Here is a 26149-nt window from a genome sequence, read left to right as displayed (position 1 = left end):
TTACATTTCAGTCTCACATCACTGTGCACTAGCTTCTCCAACCCCTCATCCCGGTCCCACAGGACTGGGGCTACTCGCTGGCCATGAAGTTGCAGGGTGTGATGTCTCAAATCTATTATTTCCTGCCTGCTGAATGTGGACAAGTGGTTCAACTTCATCTGTAACATTTAGGATGAAAATACCTACCCGGTAGAGTGGGTATGAAAATTGAATAAGACAATGTAGGCAAACTTTCTGGGCACATTGTAGCTATTTGATAAATGCCCATTCTTTACACCAATCCTCTCCCCTACCCCACTGCTACCAAGTTTCTTGCTAAAAAGTGGCCTCTTGTAGAATCATGGCTTCTGCACTTCACGGTCATAAATCCTCGCCTTCCACAACGCTTGTATACATACACCACTTTATGATTGGCAAAATGCTTTTCTCATCATTATCTCATTCGAGTCTCACAACAACGGGGACACACAGGCAATTTAGGGTAACCTAAATCCCCCGCGGCAATGAGGGAGGCACCCTTTCCCTGGAGGGCAGCTTCTTTCCCCCCTCCCTCTTCTGCAACTTGGGAAGCCAGGACTCCTCTCCCTTACTTATAGACAAAAGAGATTACACACTTTCATTCCTTAAAGTGCTCAGATATTTCCTGCGGGTCGTGAGGGCAGCCAAAGCTAAAATCTAATCAGGGATGGTTCCCTGACCATACCAGTTGGATCTGAGCGGTTGGAAGTGTAGGGTCCCTGGAACAACGGATGGGACGTGGGAGAAGGGTGAAGACCAGGGATAGGAGAACTGCCAGACGACTGGGGGTTGCAATGATCAGCTACAGAAGCCATCATGCACGACAAGTCCTATAACTTTTAAGTCAATAACATGGCACTTCGCCCCCAGCGTCCTCAGAATTTGGGGCAGCAAGTGGTTCAGAGGGAAGAGCTGGGCTTTGGGAGTTAGACCCACTTGGTGCAAATCCCAGCTCTGTAGTTTCTTGGCTATGAGACTCTTAGTCCTTGATTTTCTCCTCTGTAAAATGGGGATGACAATGACTACCTGGTGGGGGGGGCACTCCCATGAGAATTACATAGAGAAGCGTGCTCGAGAACAATGGGTTTTGGAGGCTGGGTCTTGGGTCTTCTTCCACCCCCTGAGAAATTCTGGACAATTTACTTAATCTCTGCACTTTATTTTCCCCATTTTTTTCCCTGTAAAATGGGATAATAATAGTGACTCTCTCAGTGTTGATCTGAGGAGTTAAGTGAGATACAGCTCGCAAGAACTAAAAACAAGAACCGATGCATAGAAAGCCCTAGAAGAACAGCAGCTATAGGTCAGCACGGCTGTCAAGAGTGTGGGCGCTGGCGTTCGAGCCCCATGCAGCATCTGACTCGCGCCTCTGCCTCTGGCTAGCTGTGGGATCTTGAACGAAGTGATTTCACCTTGTGTCTCAATCTCCTCATTTTAAAATGGAAATAATCATACATCCATACCTTGTGGGTTCCAAAAGAGGATTAAATAAGATAATATATGTAAGGTGTTTACAGTGGCACCTGGCACCTAGTAAGTGCTCGCTCTACAAATGTTAATCGTGACTAGCTTTGATTATTCTCCTAGCTTTCCCTTTCTTGGTGTTGGTAAGGTTTTCTGCTCCTGTGTAGGTGAAGAGCTGGACTGAAGCCTGAAGTGAACGACTCTGATCGGGGCCGCCCGAGGTCTCTGCGGGCCCAGAGCTCTGGCCCGGCTCCTTCGTGTGCCTCCTTATTCACAGCCTCCGGCCTCTGGCCCTGCCTCTTTAGAGTGGGCCCAGGGGCCTGGGGGCCCCATTTTGGAGCTGGCTTTGCGGTCAGGCAGCCATAATCTGTCCCTCGAGCCACACCAGAGTCTCATTAAAACGTGCCCCATAAATGTTAAAAAATTTACACATAAAAAAATTCCATGCATGAAACTGAAACCGTACGTTTTACAGCCTCGGTTTGAAATCTTGCATAATATATAAAACCTCGGCACTGCACTGGGGGCCCGTAAATCAGATTTTATAAAACAAAAAGCTTTTACCTTTCAAAGGGGTTTGGGGAACTTGCAAATTTTACAAACTTTACCAACTGCCAGTCAGAGGCTGCTGGGTCCAGGCAGGGGATCAGTGGGCCAGGTGAGAAATGGGCCTGGTGAGCACTGGTTGGGTGGGGGGGCTCCTGAGGGAGCTCAGCTGGGGGTTGGGGGCATGCCAGCTTAGCCACCATGCACGGGCGGGGGAGGAGCCACACCCACAGCCCTGAAACAGGGAGGTAGAGAAGGGCAGAGAGTGGGCACCAGGGGATGGACAGGGGATGTGTAGAGATGCTGGTGGCATTTATAAATGAGGGCTTTGTAAATAAGATGGGGTCACCCCAGAAGGAGTAGGGTATTGAGAGCCAGCGGACATGGGCTTTGGTCCTAATGACTCATTTTCCTTTTCTGGACTTCAGTGTCCTCATCTGTAAAATGGGTAATGGGATGGGCTGGATTGGCTTCTCCCTGAGGTTGTGTTTTTCTCTTAGTGTTTTGTGATTCTACTGTGGGAGCAGCTGGCTAGCAGGGGAGGGAAGTTCCTGCGGAAGCCTATGATCTGGGAACCTCTCTGATCTTTGGGCAGCTCTGGGACAGCCCGTTCCCATGGGAACTTGTCTGGGAGACCACAGTGGGGAGCAGGGGCTGGGATTGCTCAGTGAGGCAATTTGCTTGGAGGAATGGAGAATGAGTGGCTGGAGGTGGTGGGATTTATGTCCTAATGGCTGGCCTGGCAGGGCTGGGGCCCATGGGCTGTCTGGGCTGGGGAGGGAACAGGATCAGAGGGAGACTTGAGGCCCCAGGGTGGGACAAAGTTTTGGGGGACCCCCCATGTCCTCCTGACAATCCCATCTGTGAAAGTCAATATTCAAGGGCAAAGGAAAGCCGCCCTGACACACATATATATAAAAAATAAATCTCTCAATTATCTCAGCTCATTTGCTTGGGGTCTCTCATTTTATGTCCCTGCTCCGCTGCGCAGTATATCTGTCCGGATAAAGAGTTACAGTCCGTTGGGCTACGTGTGCGGGGTTGTAAAAAATACAGATGCCAAATTAACTGGCTGTGGCACTCAGCAGCTGATTGAGCTGATAATGACGCGATCTGACCTTTTTCTAATTTCTAATTATGTGCATCTCGGCTGTGCTGGCTACATGATTCTTGTTCTAATGATGGCCCCTGTGGTTGGCCTCTTGAGCCGCTCCCTTCCAACATGGGACCATAATCAGGGAGGCAAAGGGCACTGCTGGACTCCCCAAATAAAGTTGCAGGGTCCCCGCCCACCGTCTCTCTGATGGCCAGGAGGAGAGGTTGGGGAGGTGGGCCTCCTTACCTTAGCGATACTGCCTTCGAGATTAACCTTCTGGATGCCACCCATTTTTAAAGGACATTTAGTTCCACATGCCACCTCGTTAATTTTTTTTATTGCAGTCACATGAGATGGGTGTCTTAGCACTACAGACGAGGAAACCAAGCTTCAAAGGAGTTACATCATGAAAGTCACACACTCAGTGAAGCCGGGCTCCGTCCTGCGTCTCGAAGTGCTCCTTCGACTCTCTATTTAAACACCTGACCGGTAGGCCAGCCATTGACCGTGGCCAACACCTTTAAGTAAATCAGGTCCACGTGCATGGATGTGATGTCTGAGGACTGGTCCATCCACTGGACCAGTCCCAGCCCAGTCACCTGGGATGAGAAGACCAGGGAACACCAGAGGTCCGGGCCGCGGGGCATCCACATCCCTAGGTCAGGTGCTCATGTAGCACATACCTGACCAAGTTCTGTTGGGTTGAATCAAGAAGTCTGATTCTTTGGGTGACAAAAAACCCAGAGAGATCCAGGTAGTGTTAGCGAGGGGAGAGCACAGAGCCAGCCACTTACTGGTATTTTCTAGGTTATACTAGAAAAGGAGGCAGTTCACAGGGTGTCTTTTATACTTTCACCTGGCAGGTTGTGGTGGGCAAGGTATGTGAGGTTCGTTAGGACCCTAGGACCCCTGCTTCTTATAAACACTTCAATTCTTTCACATTACTCAGCCTGGTTTTACTTTTTCCTACCAACTTAGGCCTCAGCTTCTTTTCGTGTCATGTGTCAGGGGTGGGTCCCGGCCCCTCAGGTCCATTCTGCCTCGCACAGAAGTAGCTGCCACAGGCCCTGGGTGGCTCATTCGGTTGTTGTCATTCAGCTCAGGTCATGATCTCAGGGTCCTGGGATGGAGCCCTGCATTGGGCTCCCTGCTCACTAGGGAGTCTGCTTCTCCATCTCCCTCTCCCCCCTGCTCATGTTCTCTCTCTCTTGCACACATGCGTGCGTTCTCTCTCAAACAAATAAATAAAATCTTTATTTATTTATCTGAGAGGGCATGAGTGAGAGAAGGAGCAGGGGAAGGGGCAGAAGCAGACTTCTTCCTCAGCAGGGAGCCTGACATGGGGCTCCTTCCGGGCACTCCAGGATCATGACCTGAGCTGAAGGCGGATGCCTAACTGACTGAGCCACCCAGGGGTCCCAATAAGTAGAATCTTAAAAAAGAAGAAGAGGAAGCTTCCTCCTCCCCTAGCTCCATGGCTACTGTGGGTCTAAATTCCAAAGACCTACTTCGGAGCTGCAGTTCTGAGATGGTGGTCAGCTGAACACCGGAGAGGGCCAGACCAGCCTGCAAGGAACCGGACAGACAGTGGTCTGGGCTCCTGGGAAGTGGGGCTGCTCCAGCCCAGCCAGGGACAAAGGAAGGCCAGGGATGGGCAGAGCAGACCCAGGGCCCTCAGATACCTACGCTAACATGCCCGATGGCAGGCAAGTGTTCATGCTCTGGCATGTGCTCCTTCTCTCTAAACGCCAGCCCCACTGTGACACTTCACCAATTTCCAGGCCAGGGTGGGCTCTCCCGGCAGCTCTTCCAGACTCCATGAAATATCAAACTCGATCCTGAGAGAAGCAGTGGGGTGGATAGTTCACAGCACAGAATAATATAGAAGTCACTGAAATCTGTTCTGTAGGTGTTCTGAGTGTGTGTGTGTGTGTGTATGTGTGTGTGTGTACATTGTTTTGGTGCCACATTTGCTTTTCTAATTCTATTTCTCTTTTGGGAGCAGGTTATCAGCTAAACTCTGGCTACAAGAGGTCAGCACTACCATCGATTTATGGAGGAGCGTTTTGCAGAGTTTCCAAATTCACCATGCATGATCTAGGTAATCCGCCCACAGGAAAATCAAAAATTGTGGTTAATAATTAATAATTCCAGGATGACTGTATATCATGATGAATGAACAGAGCAGCTTCCCTATTGCTTGCTCTCTCTCTCTCTCTCTCTCTCCCTCTCCCTCTCTCTCTCTTTCAGCACAATTCCCAGGGCTAGAAGAGAATTTTAGATGTCACCTATGGTAGTGGGTATCAAATCTCACTGATGATCGCAATTGCCCAGGAAACTTAAAAAATTGTAGATTCTTGGGCCCCACCCAATTTACTGAATCACAGTGTCCAGGTGTGGGGTCCAGGAATAAACATTTTTTAAAAAACTGTAGTGATGATCTGGATGATGATAAATTGGGTTTCGGAGCCTGGTCTAGGCCCAGATGGACAGGACATCCGCTGGCCTTCTCAACATGAGTGTGTCTGCAGGCTTTTTTCTCTACTGATGGGTTTAAATATGCCTGTTGCCCTCATCCTCCACATAGGAGCACACTAGCCATCAGCTCCTCTCTGAGTGGCCCAAGACATATTTATTAACATGCCAGGACTTCAGTCCTCAGAACAGCTACTCCAGACCTTCTGGCTCCCATGACCCTCCTTCCCTCCTGTCTACACTGCAAAGGGGGCAGGGTAGTGGGATGCAGGTGTGCAGAGAACAGAAGGCCATTGGCAGCAAAACCTGGGCATGCGACTCTTGGGTTAGGAACCAGAAATGGCTCTCAGCTGCTAGAATGGGTGCATCTAGTGCCTGCCCCACAGCAGGCACCCCCCAATTTCTGTTGAATGAATGGAAGGAATAAAAGGATAATTTCTAAGGCTTTTGGAAGGATCAAAGGGTAGGAAGACCCTAGCCGGGGTGGGGGTTGGAGGGTCTTTACCAGATTGTCCAGTTCTGGGTCATCGCTGAAGAAGGGTTTGTGCTCCTGCTCCTGCTGGTGGACAAAGTTCTCGATGTCCACATCAAAGCTGGCGGAGGTGATGCACTCCGAGCCCTGGGTGGCCTGTTCGCATTTCTCAAACAGCAGCGTCAGGAGCGGGAAAAGAGGGTGCCTGCGGGGATAGCAAGAGCTCACACATGCGCACACACACAGACCTGCTGCTGGCGGGGCTCGGAAGCCACCGGGGGCCCCTTGCCCGCACTCCCAAGGCCCCCGTGCCAGCCTGGAGGGCAGCACCTCATTCCCTGGTCTCCCAGCTCCTGGGGCCTTCAAGGACTCTATTCTTCCCTATTGGGTGCCTAACCCTTCTCTTTAGTCAGATAAGCTGCGTGGATATTTGGTGAGAGATGAGGGGTATCACCCTTCATGGAAATCAGTGTCCATTTCCCGCTCAAGGTCAACCCGAGAAGGAAGTGTAGGAAGTATCCAGAAAAGTCCAGCACATGAGCAGTAGTGGTTAGTTAGTCACAGACTCATTCTAGAGCCAGCTGAGGGCAGCAGATGTGCACACCTGTGTGTCTACAAGTGTGCACAGGGGGACTGTGTGAGCTTGAATGCTCGTCCATACATGGTGGGCTGGTGTCACCACCTCTCCTGAGTCCCCTGGCTGGGTCAACCTCCCCAGTTACATGTATACAATCTCCCTGCACCTTTCTCTCATTGCACACTTAGCACAACCGTGACTCCATGATTATCTGCATCCCTGTTCTCTCCCAAGATTGGCCCTGTTTTAATGATCATTGTATCCTTAGGACCTACCCTGCCCTGCACACTCACAGCAGGCACTTCCTAAATATTGGTGGCTGATGATGAATGAGAAAATGAAGACAGTGTGAGTGTGAGCATGTGTGAGTGTGTGGGTGTTGTTCTGTGATTACATAAGCTGAAGTGCCTACTTCAGTCCCTGACTGGCTCTCGGGGTCCTCGCTTAGACATCACCACCTCGAGGAGGCTTCCTTCACTCCCCTGCCCCTAACCATGGCTGATGGCTCCCTGAATTGTTTTAGTATCAGCCTTCCTCACTAGACTCTGAGCGAGATGAGGGCAGGAGCTGAGCCCACCTCCTTCATCACTGTGTGTCCAGAGTCTGGAAGAGGTCCGTGGATCCCAATAGATGTTTCCTGCACATTACATGTGTGTGTGCCTATTTGCACATACAAGGGCACATCATTCTTATTTCCCCGCAGCATGTGTGAACAAGTAGGTCTCAGCATCCAGCATGTGTGCAGGTGTTTGCACAGCTTGCTGACGCTGGACCCTGCAGCCTCACTCCCTTCCATTGTGATTCCAGAAGAGCGTCTGCCCACATCCCTCTCTGGTCTCCCCTCAGCCCCTTGGGAGCACACAATCCAGCTTTTTTCTGCTTGATGAAGCCCTGCTTGCTGGGAGAGGAGGAAGAACATGCGTTGGGCCTGGCTCCCAGGTCTCTGCCAAGAGCACATTCTAGCCAGCACTGTCTGATAGAACTTTCAGCCATGATCGAAATGTTCTACAATTTCCTCTGCCCAATATGGTAGCCACCAACCCAGGGAGGCCAACAAACACTGGAAATATGACGGTGGACCCTGCAACAATGAATTTTAAAAGATTATTTATTTATTTATTTATTTATTTATTTATTTATTTTAGAGAGAGAGAGAGAGACAGAGAGAGCGCAGAGCTTGCAAGAACACAAGTGGGCAGAGGGTGGGACAGAGGGAGAGGGAGAAGCAGGCTCTCCATTGAGCAGGGAGCCCCATGCAGGGCTCGGTCCCAGGACCTTGGGATCACGACCCGAGCCAAAGGCAGATGCCCAACTGACTGAGCCACCCAGGGCCCCTGACTTTTAAATTTATGTAACTAATTTTACATAGGTAGCCAGGGTGGCTAGTGGCTACCATACTGGGGAACACAGTATGTCTTGCAGAGACAAACAGACCAGGCTTTCTTCCTCCCAGCATGCTACGATCACAGCAAGAGAAAGACTGACTATCCAGCCTACAGTGTTGGTGTACAGATGGGGGAACCCCTAATGGCCTGCCCTGTGCTGGGATTCTGGTAATTCTGGGCAATAAGACAGAAGGTGCTCAATGCCATCCACACCTACACCTCTACCGACTGGGCATTCTGTTCGTGCTCAGGGGCACTGGCGGATGAGGAGAGGGACATGCCTGCTTCGGTTGAGCCACTTGGCGGGGCAGCCTTCCCCTGGACACCACCTCCTGACCCTTGTCTTGGGAGCTGTTGCACACACAGCTGCCCCCCACAGCAAGCTGCAGCCGAGGTTACAGTCTGGAGAGGAAAGAGGCTGGGTGTCTGAGGGCGGTGCGTGGGCAGCCGCCAAGAGCTAGCCCATCTCCTGGGCTCCCAGAGGAAGCTGGCAGGGCAAACCAAGGGTCCCTTACCCGTCCGGCTGAAGACAAAGAGAAAACCAGGTGAAGGGGTTAAACTCCAGTGTAAGTCTTCATTTGCAGCCACTAATACCGCAGCATATTATAGTCTAATCTAACCTGATCCCAGTTTAATGCAAGATTCTCCTGGCCCTGAGTGGAATACCAAAGAAAGCCTCAGTGGCTGTAATTTAAGCAGAGCCCTGCAGTGGTTTAGCTGAGGGACATGAAAGGCAAATTCCAGACGGTGTTATGAATTATTGCGCCTTATGAACCTTCGTACTCTCAACAGATGCCTGCTGCCATTTAAACAGCCACTAGATCAATTAGGAATGAAAGGCACAAATCGACTCTGTACAAGGGCACTAAATTACCAGGAACTAATAATCCGCAGCATCGTGCCAGGTGGTGGGGGTGCGGCCCCTGCCCGAGCCCCGCAGCCGCCGCCGGTCACCGCACGTTCCTCCCTCGCTGGTTGCAGGGAGGGTGGGCAGCAGCTGCATGGGGAGGGGATGGTCTATGTGTGTGCATGCGTGTGCACACATGTGCACCTGGGTTGAATGTTGGCTGCCAATGAGAGCGGGTGTGAGTGTTGTCCAGGTGTCCTGGCCTGTGTGTTGCTATTGTGTGTGCACACACAACGCATTTTTGCAGTATGCGTGCACATGTGGGTATGAAAGCGGGATGCAGATTTGGTGTGCTGTAAGGTGTGCATATGCCCCGTGTTGTATGCAGTGCGTGTGTGCATGCGTTATGTGTTATTTGCAAGCAGTATGTGTGAGGGGTTTGTGTGTTCTGTGTACACAGCCTGAATGGCATGTGGGGTGGGGAAGAGGGATCTGCGAGTGATGGAGTCTCCCAGCATTAGAGTTTAGGTAGACAGGGAGAGTAGTCTGTTTTGCCACTGTCCTTACCCTTGCAGGGCAGACAGTAGTCAGGGAGGGCCTCTCTGAGGAGGTGACATTTAAGTTAAGCTTCCAGTGATGAGGAGACAGTCATGCAAAGATCTGAGGGAGGGGCCATTCCAAACAAGGAAAAAAACGAAAAACAAAGTATTTAAGGTAGAAATGAGGTTGGCACGTTTCTAGAACAAAATCCAGATGAGTGTGTGGAGCGAGGCACGCAGGACGGGAATGGAAGGAAAGGAGGCTGAAGAGAAGCAGGTGTTAGACCAGAGGTAGGGGGCTGAGGTAGGACGGGGGCATTGTCACACACACTGGGGAGCAACGTACACTTCCTATGCAGAGTGACAGCAGGGGCCCTTTATAAATTTCTCACTTCCAGGTGTCAGATCTCCCCGGAACGTGTGCGTGTGTGTGTGTGTGTGTGTGTGTGTGTGTGTGTGTGTGAGGAGGGCATATCTGGGGTATTTTCTATGGCTTCTGCTATCTCTCAGAATAAGGAAACTTTTTCTATCACTGCCTCCCTCCCACCCCAATTTAACCAGGGGCCCCTGGAGCACAGAGCAGACCCCATGGACGCCCGCATGAACACCAGTCTCCAGCCCCCACCCCCCACCTGAGCCACACTATCAGCTCCCACACTTCTCTTCTCATGGACACCCTCCCCAGGCTCCTGCTTCTGGCCACGCTGGTCCCTGGGTCCCCGAGGTCTGGGGCTCAGACGGTACCGGAGCTTGCCCACGGCTTTCCTACAAGTGTTCGCCAGGGTCAGTGAGCTGTCTGTGGCTCCCACGCTCTATCTGCCTGGATCCCTCGATAAACCTAGATGGCTACCCGCTACTTCAAGCACGGGGACCATTGAGACACTCTGCACACACACACACACACACACACACACACACACACACACACACACCCTGAGAAATAGGCTGTTTCTTAATGACTCAGCTGGGTTCCATGGCTGCAGTCATGCTACGGGCTCCTCTAAGGCTGTCCCCAGCCCAGTCCCCAGCCTCTGGCCCAGCCACCCGGCCTATGGGTTGACCTATATTTCTAAGCTACCCTCCAACATCACCCCAGAAGGCTGGAGATGAGGCCGGAACCCTCCTCCATGCTGCAGGCTGGGGTAAGCTGGGGGTGAGTAGGTCAGGGACCACAGGAGCTGGGTGTCTTAGCCTCCTGGGATGTGAAGGGTCCCGCCTGAACCAGGTGGGGGATGGCAAGAAGCATTTCCAGTTAGGCGTGGGGTCTGGTTCTTTATTCCTGGCCTTCTCTGAGCTTCGGTTTGGCCAGCTAAGATGAGTTTTAAGGAGTTCCTCTTCCTGCCCTCCAGATCTGTCCCACTGTGGGTCAATACCCTTCAGAGGCCTGAAGCAGGAATGTGGAAGCTCCGTCCCCGGTGCCCAGACGATGATGAACAAGATATGAAAGATGGCCATTAGACTTTATTTCCAAAGAGCGGAGGACATTTGACCTCCATAAGAGCTCACCTTCTCCCTCCCAGATCTTTCTCCACTCTTCTCCCCCTGTCGCCTCCCGCCTGACCGCCCCCTCCACCCCAATCTCTCTTAAGCCGTTCAAAATTTGGAGGAAATAAATCTCACTGCACTAATTCAGTGAGAGTTTGAGCCTCGTCAGTGCAGAACAAATAAAAGGAGTGAACTGGCATGACATTTTACTGCAGAAGAGAGGTCGTTTCCAGCCACTAATAAAAAGGATTTGACACAGACTAATAAAGAGAAATGAATTTCTCTAATGGCCTAATTTAGCACATTCAGCATTGTGCCTCTGCCTGGGTGCTGGGAGGGGGCGGGTGGGAGCCGTGAGTGCGGACAGAGCCAGGAGCAGGGGAGGCGCCGGGACTCAAGCAGAGGGGAAGAAGAGATGATCTCAAATCACATTTTATTATTTCTTTTCTCTTTTCGGGGGCCCTACCCCCACCCCCCACCCTCATCACCTCTTCTCAGGAGCAACTGAACCAAAATCAAGCGTGAGATACGCAGTTTCCGCTAACGATCCAGAGACATAAAGAACTGCTCTCTGTAGAACCGCAGTCTTGTGCTAGCTTAGGAAGGTGATTAAGCCGGATGTACTGATTTCTACAGGGGTTTAAGCCGTCGTTTGGTTTAATTACTTCTGACATTTCTGCCTTCATGTGTTTTTTTACATCACCCATGTGCTGCCCTGGAATGCCCAGTTTGGGGCTGCCCCGCCCTCCAGGGAGCAGACTGGGGACAGGGCAGGATGTGGGCTGAAGCCCTTGGCAGTGGACAAGGCCACCCTCCCTCTGGCGGCTGGGAGCGGCCCCCACTCCAGCCCCGAAGCAATCCTGCCCACCCTGCCCTCTCCGGTGAGGCTTCCCAGAGCCTCCTTGGGCAGGCGAGCCTCAACACCACCTGCCCACCGTACTCCTCCCCGCCTCAGGACAGGTACTCTCAACATGGGTTGGCCTGATTGGCTTCTCCAACATTCAAAGGCCTCCAGGGATGGAGACCACCACTTCCTTGGTAATTCATATGCTCGGACCCCACTTCAAGTTCCCCGATAAGGCTGAAGCATGTTTCCTTTCGTTTGAAGGATTCAAGAAAAGACAGTGCGACCCTTTTCTGTATCTCTTCCTTCCTCCTTGGACAACCTGGGCTTTTGGGAAAAAACATTTTTTTTCATATTTCTTTCCGCTTAGAGGACCGGAAATACAGAAGCCGAGGCAGGAAAAAAGTTAGAAAGAATACAAAAAATAGAGAGCTTCAGGGAAGCTCAGATGTGAAGAACACAAGAGGCAGACGGAGAAGAGATACGTAGCAGAAGCAGAGCACCACAGACACCGGCGGGGGGGGGCAGGATGGTCATACGCAGGGGGGCACATTCGTGTCGAGTTCTCTTTCTGGGTGATAAACCTTGTGATTCACAGTCATGCCACTCCGTCACTTCTGAGCCTCTCAGCCATCCCTTCCCTTGTGACCTTGGCCGGGACTGCGGACCTCAATTATGGGTCCAGCCAAGTGTGTGGCAGCCTGCCTGGCTGTCTCCCTCTTCTCCCTGGCACTGCCCCTGGAGCCCCTAGGCCTGTCCTGCACGTCACCTCAGCCCAGACTCCTCGGGCTAGGGGGAAGATGGGCAGAGGAGGCTCCGCGTCAACCCTTACCCCGTTCCCCAAGCCCTAGCTGCTTCTTCCAAAGGGCACAGGGGCCAGAGCCTCCCCGGCCCTTCCTAGCTGGGATGGGGGATGGACTGCTCAGAGTGTGGAATGGTTGGTAGGAGAGCAAAATTTCTGTGTGGAGATTTTCAGTGACGAGCTGGTGGGACAAGAGGCCTGGTCGGGGCCAGAGGACATTATTAGTCTGTTGGCCCGTGAGGTGGGGGAAGGTGGGAAAGGCAGTGATCAGGCTGGCTCTGCAGCTACCCACCTAGTCTCCACTCACACACACAGTGCAGGTCTCCACTTGCCAAAGGCCCACCACTTGGGAAACTACCATACCCATGGGCTGGCATTTTGATCCTTTATTTCTAGCGCTTCAGATCAGAGGTCACTGGGATCAGAGATTCACAGACAATACCCTAGAGCCACTTTCTGGGACGGCCCCGTCTTTTTCCTGGGCATCTATTCAGGGCCTGATGGTCCATTACAAGCATTCATTCTCACAACTATCGTTCTCCTGGATGCCAATGAACTAATAAGTTCACACTTCAGGTGCTTCGGGTATGGCCTCAGACTTCTCTTCAGTACTTTTTTCTTAAGAGTCGAAAGAGAATGTGGTCTTGGCCAGACAGTGGGTGGTCCCTGGCCCCTCGTCTTTTCACTGACCGCCTTCACCAACAGAGGCAATCTGGACTTCTCGCGCCCACCTTTGCTCCTGCCACTCCTGAACTGTGTTCCTGCATCTCTACCTGTCACCTGTGATAATCTTCAGAACCCATGTCAAGATGCCACCCATTCCACCAAGGCTTCCTAGTGGGTCTCTCCAGCAAGAAAACCATTGTCGCCTCTGAAGCATCATAGGAAGCGCTTTGGGGTTTCTATCTTGACCTCGCTCATAATTTAAGGTGAGAAGCTCGGCGGTCTGAAATAAGCATAGACTTTAAGGTGAGAGCTGTGTGACTCGGGGGCAAGTTACTGAATTTCTCTGAGCCTCAGTTTCCTCTTCTACAAAACAGGGCTCATATCACTTACCACGCAGGTTACTGTAAGGTTTCAATGAAGTGACACGTAGAGTGTCTGACACTTAGTAAGCTATCAATTAATGCTTGTTCCATTTCCCTGGAAAGGTGTGTGGGCACCTTCTTTATTCAGAGCAACATTGACACCATCGGCTCCAATAAATTTCTATTCCCATATCCACTGACTCATTTGGCAGGGAAAACAAGCCCACGTGCCAATTCAAATAGAGGCACAGAAAGAGGAGGAGGAGAGGCGATGTACAATTTATCAGAACTCAGAACCTCTTTTTTTTTTTCAACCAAAAAAGCACTGCCAGTAAGAATTTATTTTTATTTCCCTTATGACACTCATTAAATTCTACTAACTATAGTTGTTTGTGCACAGATCTGTCTTCCTCACTATGTGGTGAGCTGCTCTGGTCCACGAGCTCATCTTATCTCTTTTTTTAATTTCCAAGGGTCAAACACAGTGCCTGGCACACAACAGAGGATCGACAAATGTGTGGTGAATCAACCAATGGGAACAAACGAACTATGGGAAGGGAGGTTCTAAGACGCAATCCTGAAGTTCTTTCGGGCTCAGAATCCATCCCTTCAGCAAGACTCAGATCAGACACTGCCATCTGGCAGCTTCTAGCTACAATGGCTACAAAAGGACCTGTGTTCCTTGGGCTCTGCTGGCTTGTGTGTGGGGTGGGGGCTGGCAGGGTCCTGGAGGGGGTGGGTGAGTGTGAAGGAAGAGCTCACCCGGCCCTCCATTTCCCCTCCCCTCGAAGGCACCAGATGGAGAGAGCAGAGTGGGGTGGGGGAGAAGGAGCCAGCAGCTCCTGGTTGGATGTATTTTTACCTCAGGTGTGACGTTGAAGCCATGCGGGTGTATTTTTAGCCCTGCCTAGTGGGTGGTGTGTTCGCCTGGGTTGCCTTGGAGAGGACTTCTTCTTGTTGCTAAATTGGAATCGCATCTGCTAGGGTTCCTGGGCTCCAACCAGCTCTCCTCCCCCAGGTGGGTAGACAGGTCCATTCCTGGCAAGGGTGGGGCCCAGGGCAGGCCAGTCTGCTCTGTCCCCGTCCCTTCACCCCCTCTACACACCCCTCCCTCCTGGCACATTAAAAATAATAATAATAAATGTGAGATCTCAATGATGAAGTGACTGCCAAGGCGAGTCTGTAAGGGTACGAATACAAACAACCTAAAGCTAGAGACCTGTGAGGACCTCACGTCTGGCCCCTTCGTTTTAAGGAGAGCTGACTCAGGCGCAGGAAAGGGAAGTGTCTTTCCCAAGGGTAGCTGGTGAGGGGCAGTCAGAGCTCCTGTCCAAGCCACCGGAGATCTAGCCAGGGCCCACATGCAGGCAGCCTGGAGGGGGTGCAGGGGGAGGGCGCGCTCTCCCTTCTGCCTTGGTCACTGGCAGTGACTAAACACACACCCACACACACTAAGTTACAAAGGGCTCTTGCACGTGCTTATTGCATCCAAACACTCCATATCCTTCTCATTCCCATTTTACCAATTAGCGAACCCAGAAGTGTATCATTAAATAATGATATCAAGAAGCTAGTAAAGGGACTGAGTTGAGATTGAAATCTGGGTACCCAGGCTCTGAATGCTGTGCTCTTTCCCCTCCCCCATGTATCACTGAACCCACTTCCTTCTTCTCCCTTTTGCTCTTTTGCCCTTGAGACACGCACGTCCTTGGGGGTCACAGACCTGAGCCCCCACGTTTACCCTTCGAGCATCAAGATCAATGCAGCCAAGAGAATCTCTGTCCTATCCAATGAGTTTCAAAAAGAATCTTCTCTCATAATAATAAGGCTTCTGTGTGTTTGGGGAGGGCTTTGACATTTTTGCAGATCTTTCGGTTTCTCGTTTGGTGCTGACCCTGTGAGGTAGGAGGACAGCTTATCTAAAGAGGTGACATAATTTGCCCAATGGTAGAGTCAGAATTTAGATGGAAGTCTTAGTCTTAAGTTCTTTCCACTTGACCATGAAATGGGCTAGTGCTTGAGAAAATCAGAGAGGGTTTAAAAGAAGGGCAAGACTAGGGATCCCTGGGTGGCGCAGCAGTTTAGCGCCTGCCTTTGGCCCAGGGCGTGATCCTGGAGACCCGGGATTGAATCCCACGTCGGGCTCCCAGTGCATGGAGCCTGCTTCTCCCTCTGCCTGTGTCTCTGCTTCTCTATCTGTGTGACTATCATAAATAAATAAAAAAAAAAAAAAAGAAGGGCAAGACTGGCCGGGTCCAGCCCTGGTGAGAAGCCCCAGCCCGCTGGCTCTCCTCCTATTCTATCCTGCACGCTTCACAGAAGCAGGAGACCCAATTGCTGGTTGTCTTCCCTCTTATGAGGGGGACAGATCCCCTGTAGGACTAATCACAGCAACTACTCACAAATGCAGCCACCGTTCACTGCGAGCCTTCTACATGCCAAGCACTGTCAGCTGTTAGCATTGGTTATCTCCTTTAATCCGAATATAACCTTGTGAGGATAAAAGTCAGTGGGTTCCAGGATCCTGAACTCTTACCAGTGTGCCTTGTCTTGGCGGGGTACCTGGACTTCTCAGCTGGGCCTGGGCCGGGCCGGTGAGCTGCAGAAGCAGCAGGACCCACTGCCTCGGAACACACCTGCTTCCTGGACCAGGCAGCTGCAGCCTCTGTGTCTGCCAGCAGCACGTTCAGAGGCTGCGCTGGGCTTGGGGGGCCTTCGGATGCTGGCAGGAGGGGCAGAGAACAGGCTTTGCCTGGTGCCAGGGGAGAACTGAGTGTGGTTTTACTTCCAGATTATGGCTCCAGCAGGATCACTCCCCTGACTATAGTCAACAGCTGAAATGTTATCTCTGATGCCAGTGAATCCAACTGCTTCCATGAGCAGGGAGTCTGCTGGAGCCCCCAGCCCACAGAGCCCAGCCCAGAACGCAGCCTGGAACATCTGCTCCCAGCATCTCGTCTAGAAGCCCTAGCATGGAGCATCTGGTCCTGGCTTTTCTGCTTGGAATGGCTGAATTTCTCCCACATTCTTCTCAGGCCAGCTCACCCAGCACATTCCAGGAATGACCAAGCACAGTGCCAGGGAAGGCAGAGGGTTAGGCCCCAGGGTCAACTCACTGGAGCCAGGACACCCTTTGGTCACAAGGTGGAAGTGTTCTCTCAAAGACACTTCATTAGAAAGTGCCAGTTCCCAGGGTCCTGGCCAGGCAGCTGTCCTGGAGGACAGTCATGGCAGGACCCAGTCCCTCTGTCCAGGCCCCAGACTCCGGGGGCTCCTCCCACCCCATTTACTAGCCCAGCCCCAGGAAAGGCAGCTTGGCCATCATTTCCCTTGGGCTTTGCCTCCCTTGGGAAGAGCAGTGTAGCTCTCCCACACTGTGGGTCAGACGCCTAGCAGTCAATTCTGCACTATGTGCCAAGTTTATATTATAGCTACTTTATGTCTATCTTTTTCCTACTCGCGGACTGATTTGTCTTTTTTCACAACCCCTCTTGGAACATAAGATGATGCTTTACACACAGCGGAGCTCCCTGCACGTTTAACTGAATTGCAGTGTGGAGACCACTCGGCTGGGGGGCCTTTCCAGCCCTAAATCTGCTGCCTCGCCTCTCGGCATTTACCTCCTACCCTGACCAATCCCTGCTCCCGTTTCCCCAAACGTCTGATAGCAGCTAACCCCTACGGCCCTCTCACCTGATGCAAGATTCCTTACCAAGCACCTAATGTGCGTTGTCTCATTTATTCCTCTTGCCAACCCTGAGGAAGAGGTAGTATTATTTGTAGCCCTATGTTACAGAGGAGGACACTGGGGGCAGAAAGGCTTAGTGCCGAGCGTGGAGCCAGAATGTACACCCAGGCGACCGAGGCCCAGAGGCCATGCTCCCAGCCCTGAATGCCACCTCCCTGAAAGCACCAGACTGCTTCGTCGTATCCTGAGCGGGCCAAGGGAACGCATGCTGGCCCCTCGTGCTTAAAACGTCCTCACTCCCTCGGCCCCGGTGTGTCAGGTATTAGCCTGTATTCCCTAATGTTAGTCTAGTTGTTACTGTTTTCTTTTTTTACAGTTGAGAAAACAGAGGCTCCGAGAGATTAACTCGCCCAGGGCGACAAAGCCAGCGATCACCAAGTCTATTTCTAGAGCTCGTTGCCTTGCCCGGCAGGGCCCTTCTGCTGCACTTACGCCTCTAGTTGTAGGGCCAAGCCTGGAGCCTCGGTGACCTCTACTAGGATGGTCTCAAGAAAGCAATCTGAACGCTTTCACTGCCCTGTTCTGATCTTCCCCCAAGTGAGTGTGGCTTCCAGAGGGACCCAGTCCCAGTCCGGGTGAGAGGAGACCAAGGAACACAGACAGGGCTTTAGAAATGTCCAGTTAGGACTGGACTCCAGAGTGAGCCGGCCAGGGCAAGGTCTCACACGGGTAAAGCTCTGAGTCTGTGGTTGAGAAGAAGAGAGGAGTCTGTCCCGAATGAAGACCTGGAAGGGCCACAGCGAAAGGCCAAGACTCTGAAAGCAGGAAACTACAGAGGAGGTGAAGCTTGGTTTGACGCAGGGTTTCTGGAGCTGCCAGGAAGGAGTTTCATTAACGGGGAAACCAGGAAAGGCTTGGAATCTACTTGGAGAAGGTGGGGAAGTCAGGGTGGAGGCAAGGCTGGGCTCAAGCAGGTGGGAAGAGACAGACCATGTTGGTTGAAACCAGGAAAGAAAATTCACCTCATTAAGGTGAAAAGGCATAATTGCAAATGCCTACTGTGTGCCAGGCACTGGTGGAAGTATTAATTCATTCAGAGAGAACATTTTACGTTTAGAACCCAGGGGTATACCCGACAGGTCAGTGAGGACTGAGAAATGTAGGAGCATGGCTAAGGGCATGAATAAAATCAATTTAAAGAACTGATTATACGATGTACTGACCTGTTTACCTCCCCCTGGTTGCCCAAAAAGGGGGGCGCTTGGGTGGCTCAGTAGGATAAGTATCTGACTCTTTGATTTCAGTTCGGATCATGATCTCAAGGGTTGTGAGATGGAACCCCATGTCGGGCTCCGAGCTGGGCATGGATCCTGCTTGGGATTCTCTCTCTCTCCCTGTCCCTGCCCCCTCTCCCTCTCTAAAAAATACATACATACATACATACATACATACATACATACATAGGGGGACCTGGGTGGCTCAGTGGTTGAGTATCTGCCTTCGGCTCAGGTCATGATCCTGGGGTCCTGGGATGGAGCTCCATGTCAGGTTCCCTGCTCAACAGGGTCTGCTTCTTCCTCTGCCCCTCCCCCCAGTTTGTGCTCTCTCTCTCTCTCAAATAAATAGAATCTTTAAATAAATAATTAATTAAATAAATATTTTTTTTAAAGAAAAGATGTACTGATTTGTTTAAAATCAGAGACCGTGGACCTGCAGCGTGGCTGCCTGTGTGGGGTGTGTACTTCGGGCAGGCAAGAGCCAACCAGGTCCCTCTTCACAACTCTGTTCAGTGGTATCACCTTGGTAGCTTGAAATGGGTCATGGTGGGAGTGTTTACAGCATGCAAATCAGCACAAGCTACAAATCAGGGCTGGGCTCTCGCTCCCCTCTCCCAAGAGCCGGTTGGCCAGCATACCAGCCTAGAACTGTGTATATTTTTTTGGGGGCGGGGGTTACTGCCTTTTGAATGAATCCATTCAATGAGCATTGCTTTGGTGCCTACTCCGTCCAAGCTGCCAACTCTAAAGTGTTGTATAAGGCGCCAGAGATGGACCAATGAATAAAACAGACACAGACCCTGCCCTCATGGAGTTCCTGATCTAGTAGGGGAAACAGAAGCACTGTTAGGTTGATCAATTCAACTTCAAGCCACGCCAGGGAAGGGAAGCACAGGGGGCAGCAGCCACCCCCCCCACCCCAAAGCTCAATTCTCCAGCAATTTAAACGCAGAAGCCAAGCACACTGTCTCCCTGCCCTCCCCCCGCCCCCCACAACGTCCTCACAGCTCAAGCCTGCAGCCCAGCTTTCCCCATTAATAGCTGGTAACTTCTGCGCTGGGCAGGCCCCTTCCCCGTTCTCAGGGAGCTTGGCAGCCTGCTGGGGGGGAACCAACGCCCCAGCAGAGCCTCCCCAGCCAAGCGTCTCAGCCCAGCCGCCCTCCTCCCCCTCTTGCACCTGGCCAGGCCTAGCTCCCTGCCACTCTTCTGCTCCCCAGGACATCACGGTTTCCATGGGAACCCACTCACTTCAAAGGGGAATGGAGGAGACCGGAGGGGAGGGGAGGAGGGAGAGTGAAAGCTGGATTAACCTCACCCTCCTGGCCCCATCTCTGGGCCTGGCAACCTGACCTAAGGGCCAGGTCCCCAGGACAGCGCCAACACTGCCCAGCAGCATGGAGGGATGGGGAGGGGTGGGGTGCGGAGGGGTGTCCAAGCTAAGTTTGAACTTTTTTGGGGGAAAAGCCCCAGGGTTGAGGCGGGGGCTAAGGAAGAAGAGAACTGAGCTAGGTCCAAACCTGTGGTCCCTGCTGCACGGGGCAACCCCTCCTTGGACCCCCTTCTCAGCATTGCTCTCAGGCCACAAACACAATTACCCGCGATGTGCATCCAATCATGGGATCTGCTAGGATTAGACTGAAATCATTAATCTGAGCAGGAGCTCCTGGTTGCCTTGCTGATTAGCCCAGATGATGCTCTGGTATGATCCAATTAAAGACAGACTGCCTCCCTTCTCCCCCCCCCCCCCCACACACACACAAACACACACACACTCCACATCAGAAGGAACCAATACATTTCATTAACACGTCCTCATACACAAATAAAATCTCAGGGGCACTGGCAGGCTCCCTGGGCTCACAGGCACACCCTTCTCTTTTGTCACACTGTCCCCCCTGCTGTCCTGCAGGGGGCCTGGTCAGAAAAGGGCCCCCTCCACCCTTCCTTCATCTGTGATTCTGGGAGGGGCCGTGGTGGGGTCTCCCCAAAGTCCGTGCTGGGCACTAATCTGAATGGAGAGAGTCTTGTTACATTTATTGACATAAAATGCCGACTCCCTGATGTGCTTTGGAGCAGCCAGGCTGCCCCAAGGCAGGCAAATCTAATTAAAATTACCCGACCCTTCAGGAGGCTGAGCTCCTTCCCCGGTCATCCGGCAATGGCTGTAGAGAGAGCAGCTGGTACTAATGGGAGAGGTGTGGTTATGGGAAAAAACCCCGGGTCCCTGGGGCAGGAAGGACTGCAGAGAACAGCCAGGCAAAGGTGTCGGCTGTCCTGAGATGCTGGGCAGCCATGTTTGGCTGGGCAGTTGGTGGTGACCAACCTGGGATTCCTTCTTCATGGTCAGACACCCGCAGAGATGATTTGTGCAAATGCTGAGGGCTGTTGGGGGCTCAGCCCAGTGGGAGAAGATAAAGCTCAGGGGTGAAGGTGAGCAGGACTAAGTGTTAGTTGGAGGAAGATCTGGCCCTTTATATTTCAAGTGACATTATGATGGATTGCTCCCATGGGAGAGGTGACCCACTTCTCCTGCAGGTTGGCTTAGGTGGGGAATGAGCCTGGGATCTTGGGAAGGGCTGGGGAACCCATTTGCTTTGTGCTAGACACAGTGCCAGGTGCCTACATGGGCTGTCAGTGATCTTACTAAGCCTACTGGTTAGCTTCTGTGGTGAAACTAGAGCTCAGAGAGATTAGTACACAAAGGAGTTAGGACTCAAGCCTGGGTTTCCAGAAACTTGGTTGTACCACTAGCCAGGGGTCTTTCTAGACTATGATCTGTGCTCATTACAGGTCCCTGTCCCCTAGGAGTCTGCAAAGGTGCCTAAGACGGTGCATACAAATCACGTGGTCTGAGGGGGACCCGAGGGTCTGCATCTCTAGACAGCTCCCAGGTGACTCAATGCTGCTAGCCCCTGGGCCATACTGTAGGTAGCGATGATCTACATGGAGCATGATGGCTGTGCTCCCAGGCCATTGGACAATCAGGCCATTTTCAGAGGCCATGGGATTCTCCTCTTCCTTCTCCCGCCCCCCACATAAGCACGAGCCCACCCTGCCATTAATTTCCAGGTGCCCAGGCAGCCTCACCTCCCCAACCTGATTGTTCTGGCCAGTGGCCATCCTTGGAACATGGAGGCTCTGCTCTGTCTGGAAGGCCCTACTCCAGCCCATTTCTTCTTCCAGTGGACTCTCTTACTAGCCTTTATGCTCAAACTCAAATATTGCCTCCTCTGACCACACCGTGTTGCTTTCTTGTCTGCATATCTGTCCGTTCCTAGAGAGACAGGGAAAAGCCCACCCATTTGCTTTTACAGGTTTACCCTCTATCCCCTGGAGTCCAGCCCAACGGCTCCACATACTCTAGTGAGTGTTCAATAAATAAATGTGAAGGAAGGAGGGAAAGGAGGACAGGTGTGCTCCGTCTCTCTGACAGGTACTGTGACCAGGTCTGGGAGTTCTTTGGGGTCCAAGGCAGGGCTCTGTACCTGGCCTGTGCATTGGGCAGGGGGGGGCACAGGCACGGTGATTTATCCTCCCACCAGGGCTGCGGAAGACCCTCGTGGCAGTACCTCTGGATCAGGGCTCACTGCTCTGGACTCCGTGTTGGAATTAGAGGCATTCAGCTCATCCGAGGAGCTAAAAATAATGCCGACGATAATGATAGTAATGGCAATAATTACCAACATTACCATAAAAGCACTGTCGTTGCAGGGAGGAGTGAGGAAGAAATCAATCCTCTTTCCGTTCATCTTGGGTGGACCATTCCACGTGTTCCTGATCTTGGCACCTGCCGTAGCGAGTGCTAGGGCACAGGTAAGACGTGCTTGCCAATGCATGTGAATGTACGTGCTCACACAAGTGAATGTGAGCAAGGGTCCAACCTCAATACTCAGTGCTGACTTGGGCAGCTGTTCTAGTGGTGTAGGCTCCCCACAGAAACGTAACGACTAAGATCCCTGCTGGAGCTTCATTCAGGGCTGCTCCTAGAGGGCTGCATCTTCTCAACCCCATACACAGAACAGAGAGCCCCCGAGCCCATCTCACCCTCTGCTACATTCAGGGCCTGGCCCTGCTCTCAGCGAACTCCCCATCTGGAGGGAGGGCGCTGGAACCTACATGGCCACACACCACAGCGCTCGCTAAAAAATAAAGACAACCACGAACCAGATGTGGTCCAAGGACCAGCTGCATTAGATTCATCTGGAATGCTTTTTAAACATTCATATTCCTTTTCCTATAGCTTGACCTACTGATTCAGCATTTCTGTGCATGGAGCCCAGAACTATGCATTTTAATAAGCTCTTCCAATGATTTTTCAGGCATACTAAAGTTTGTGTGATACCAAGTCCTAGAGGGTACGGGCGGATGTCCAGTGGTCCAGTGGGCTTGTGGGAGTGAAGGCAACAACGGGGGATGTGCAAGGAAAGCATCCCAAGGTGGCTGTCAGCTGAGCTGAGGGTTTCAGACACCCACGAGGGCTCAATCCCCAGCTGGGATGAGGAAAGGATCCTTCTGGAAGATTCTTCCCCAGGTTTTGTTGCCCCTTACTAAACAATCCCAGGAAGCTGGTGTCAACCCACAGCGGCCAGCTGAGGGATGTCCAGACTGATTTGAGAGAGAAGGCAGTGAGAAGAGCGGCTGTTGGCCGTGGTCTTTATGAGCCCACCCGCTGGCCTGTGTGCTCATCTCTCAGGGCTGAGCTGGGCCGGAGGCTGCCGGGGGGCTTCCGGACACAGCTCAAGTGTCTCCTACCTGTACACAGCTCGCTTGTCAGCCTCTAGTTGGGCCTGGGGATCAATGGGGGCACTGGGCACAGGCGTGCTGGCAGCAGCTGAGGGGGCGGAGATGTGGACAGCCTGGGTCTTAGAGGGAGCCTGAGCAGTTGCTGTCATCTGCGGAGAGAAGAAGAAAGAGGAGGTGGCAGGTTAGTATGACCAGGATAGTGGGTTCCTGGCCGGAACTGGGAAGCCTACCTCGGCCTGTGGCGTGTGCATGAACGAGAGAATGTGTGCCAGGGAACTGTGAACGTATAACAAGCATCCATTTGTTTACGTGCTCCAGTGAGAAGAAAGCATTCTTCATATGAGAACATTCTAGAGAATAATTTAGGGCCATACAAAACCAGGTGGGTTACCTGCCCTCTTCAAAGAAGAGATGATTCTTAATGTAAATGAAGGTGGTGACCTCTGCCCAGAAGCAGAAAAAACTAAAATGATGAACCCTTTAAATTGAGCTTATGGGTCATTTGGGCTGTTCTGGGCAGTAATAAGTGGATTTGATGACTTCGAAGAGCAGGGGAAAAAAAACCCCAGCTGAATCAGTTCTCATTTGGGCAGAGGTTTATCCCATTTCACTCAAGCCAGAAGTAACTGAATGGTTTTGATAATGGAATGGGTCCCCAAATTTGGTTTACCTTAGTGGTAGGAGGTAAACAAGTTTTAGTGGCCACTGGATAGATTTCTTTTCTTAGCCATAACGAGTGCTTTGGGTAGTGATTTTTGTCCTAAGTGATGTTTTTGAAGGTATCCCTATGTCCCCGATTTTGTGCCAGAGCAACTCATTTTAATGTTCTATATCAGACTTTCTGAATAAAATTTTATTTAAAGAAATGATTAGATGGCTTAAATTTTTGGATGACCAGCATTACAGAATTTAATGCTTTTAAATATATTTTCCTTAGTCAAATGGATCCCTAAAATGTCACAAATGGTGATGTGCCTCAACTCTTCTCCTCTGCCAGCCTGTCCACAGCACCAGTGCTGTTGGGCTTGATATACTTGACTACCTCCTACACACTAAAACCTTGTTTACACCTTCATCCACAGCATGAAACTGAGGCAGGTAGATGCCTACTTAGCCTTTGTTGAGAAAATGAATGAGAGAATGAATGAATGAATATACTTCGAAAGAATCAGATGTTTTACAGTTGGCATGTTCACCATATGACCTAGGTCCCTGCTTCCTGGAAGGAAAAGCATGGTCCTTCCATCAATACAAGCACATTATTGCTAATGCTGATACCCCCAAGACATTTATTTTTTCTGTGTCATTTACTCCATTTAGAGTTTTGCTCGGATGCCATGTCTTCAGTGTAAAACAGAGCCCCTCTGTCCCTTGCCGTCCTCTTACTCTGCTTTTTTTCATAGGCCTTTCTATGATCAGATACTACACATCCACTTGCTTAGCTATTTTCTCTCCCACTCCCAACTAAAATGTCAGCTCAAACAGGGCTTGATTAGCAGTTGTATTCGTATGGCCCAGAATAGCCTGGCACTAGTAGATGCTCAATAAATAAATGTCAGATGGTGGATGAAATCTTTCATTTCCTAAAAGAAGCCTATCTGCCTTACTACACTGAATCCCCATCATCTTTCGTTAGGAAGAAATATCTTTGTCACTGTTGACTGGACTGGGGGAACCCTCCCAAACTCAGAGCATGGATGGCTAGAAAGAGCATCATGGTGCCTTCAAGCTAGAATATGATTGTTTGATTCCTACTGTTGCCTGTTATTAGCCTTTGACCTTGGGCAAGTCCCTTAACTTTCCTTAACTCCTGCTTTCTCATCAGTAAGCAAATTCGTTCTTGCTTGGTTCTAAATTGGTCCTAAAACTCATTTTAGGCCCCATGGGTATTAAAGAGGTGCTGTAAGGAGGAAAGTAGAAACAAATGTTCCAATTTTCAAAACAGAGAAAGAAAGTGGAATCAGAAAAACTAAATACTGCTAATCTTCATGTTGATCTGGGCCAGTTTCTTTCATCCACTAATGCAAGTGGTCATCTTTTTTTTTTTTTCAAATATTTCCCGAGTCGTTGGCAATGCACTGGACACAGTGTGAAGTAGGCAGTGAGGTTATGGGTGAATGCCTGCTCTCAGGTTGCTCAGTTTCTGGATTTCACAGGTTGCCATGCTGCAGGTGAGGAAAACATGTAGACATGGATGGTGTAAGTGACCTCAGCAAGGTATCTCCCGTGACACCCTTGTGGAGGACACGGAGAGCCATACCAGTGGACAACCGCATGGATTAGGACTCTATAACGTAAAGGTGGCATTTAAATGACCCAGGTCAGCGTGAGGAAGGCTTCTAGGACAGAGTCACATGCTTTCTCCTTAGCCTTCTTCTTCTTCTTCAGTATTTTTATCAGTGATTTAGAGGAGGGAGGGAAGCTGAAGAAATGCTTGGCAAATTTATAGGCGACATGAGACCGAGATCCAAAAGATCTTTACAGATTTTGGCCACAGGCTAAGTCTAATAAGATTAATTCTCATGTAATAAGTCAGAATTTAACACTTCTAACACTTGGGCCAAAAAAAAATAAGAATCAATAATATAAGAGCAGAACAGGAGAGCCGTGGTTTAACAGCAGTGTTTTAGTTGACAGAAAGCTCAATATGTCCAAAGTGTAATGTGTCTGTCAAAAAAAAAAAAAAAAAAAAAAGACCAGCAGCCTCACCTAATGCTATCTGAGGATGCACTAACAGAGGCACTACTCTCACAAAGCCTCTAGTCCCACTCCTCTCTGCTGAAACAGGTGTAGGAGAGTACGTTCAGAGAACTGATCAGGCTGGTGAAGGGATTATGCATTATGTCCTAGGAGGGGTATGTGA

The 26149-nt window shown here is 51.0% G+C and overlaps 1 protein-coding gene across 4 annotated transcripts in view; it reads right to left on the bottom strand.

The window, feature by feature from the left end:
* PKNOX2 (PBX/knotted 1 homeobox 2) overlaps positions 1 to 26149 on the bottom strand; it is a 254489-nt gene that overhangs the window by 38426 nt on the left and 189914 nt on the right. For all 4 annotated transcript variants that reach the window (XM_055306571.1, XM_055306572.1, XM_055306573.1 and 1 more), the window contains 2 exons: positions 23296 to 23435; positions 6105 to 6276 (listed from right to left, as the gene is read on the bottom strand). In XM_055306571.1, coding sequence (XP_055162546.1) covers positions 6105 to 6276; positions 23296 to 23435 — 312 coding nt within the window. The remainder of the gene's footprint in view (positions 1 to 6104; positions 6277 to 23295; positions 23436 to 26149) is intronic.

This window comes from Nyctereutes procyonoides, unplaced genomic scaffold, assembly GCF_905146905.1.
Source record: "Nyctereutes procyonoides isolate TBG_1078 unplaced genomic scaffold, NYPRO_anot_genome, whole genome shotgun sequence".
In the NCBI taxonomy this organism is placed as follows: domain Eukaryota; kingdom Metazoa; phylum Chordata; class Mammalia; order Carnivora; family Canidae; genus Nyctereutes; species Nyctereutes procyonoides.
Note: the sequence above shows the minus strand (reverse complement) of the source record. Positions and strands in the feature narration are given on the sequence as shown.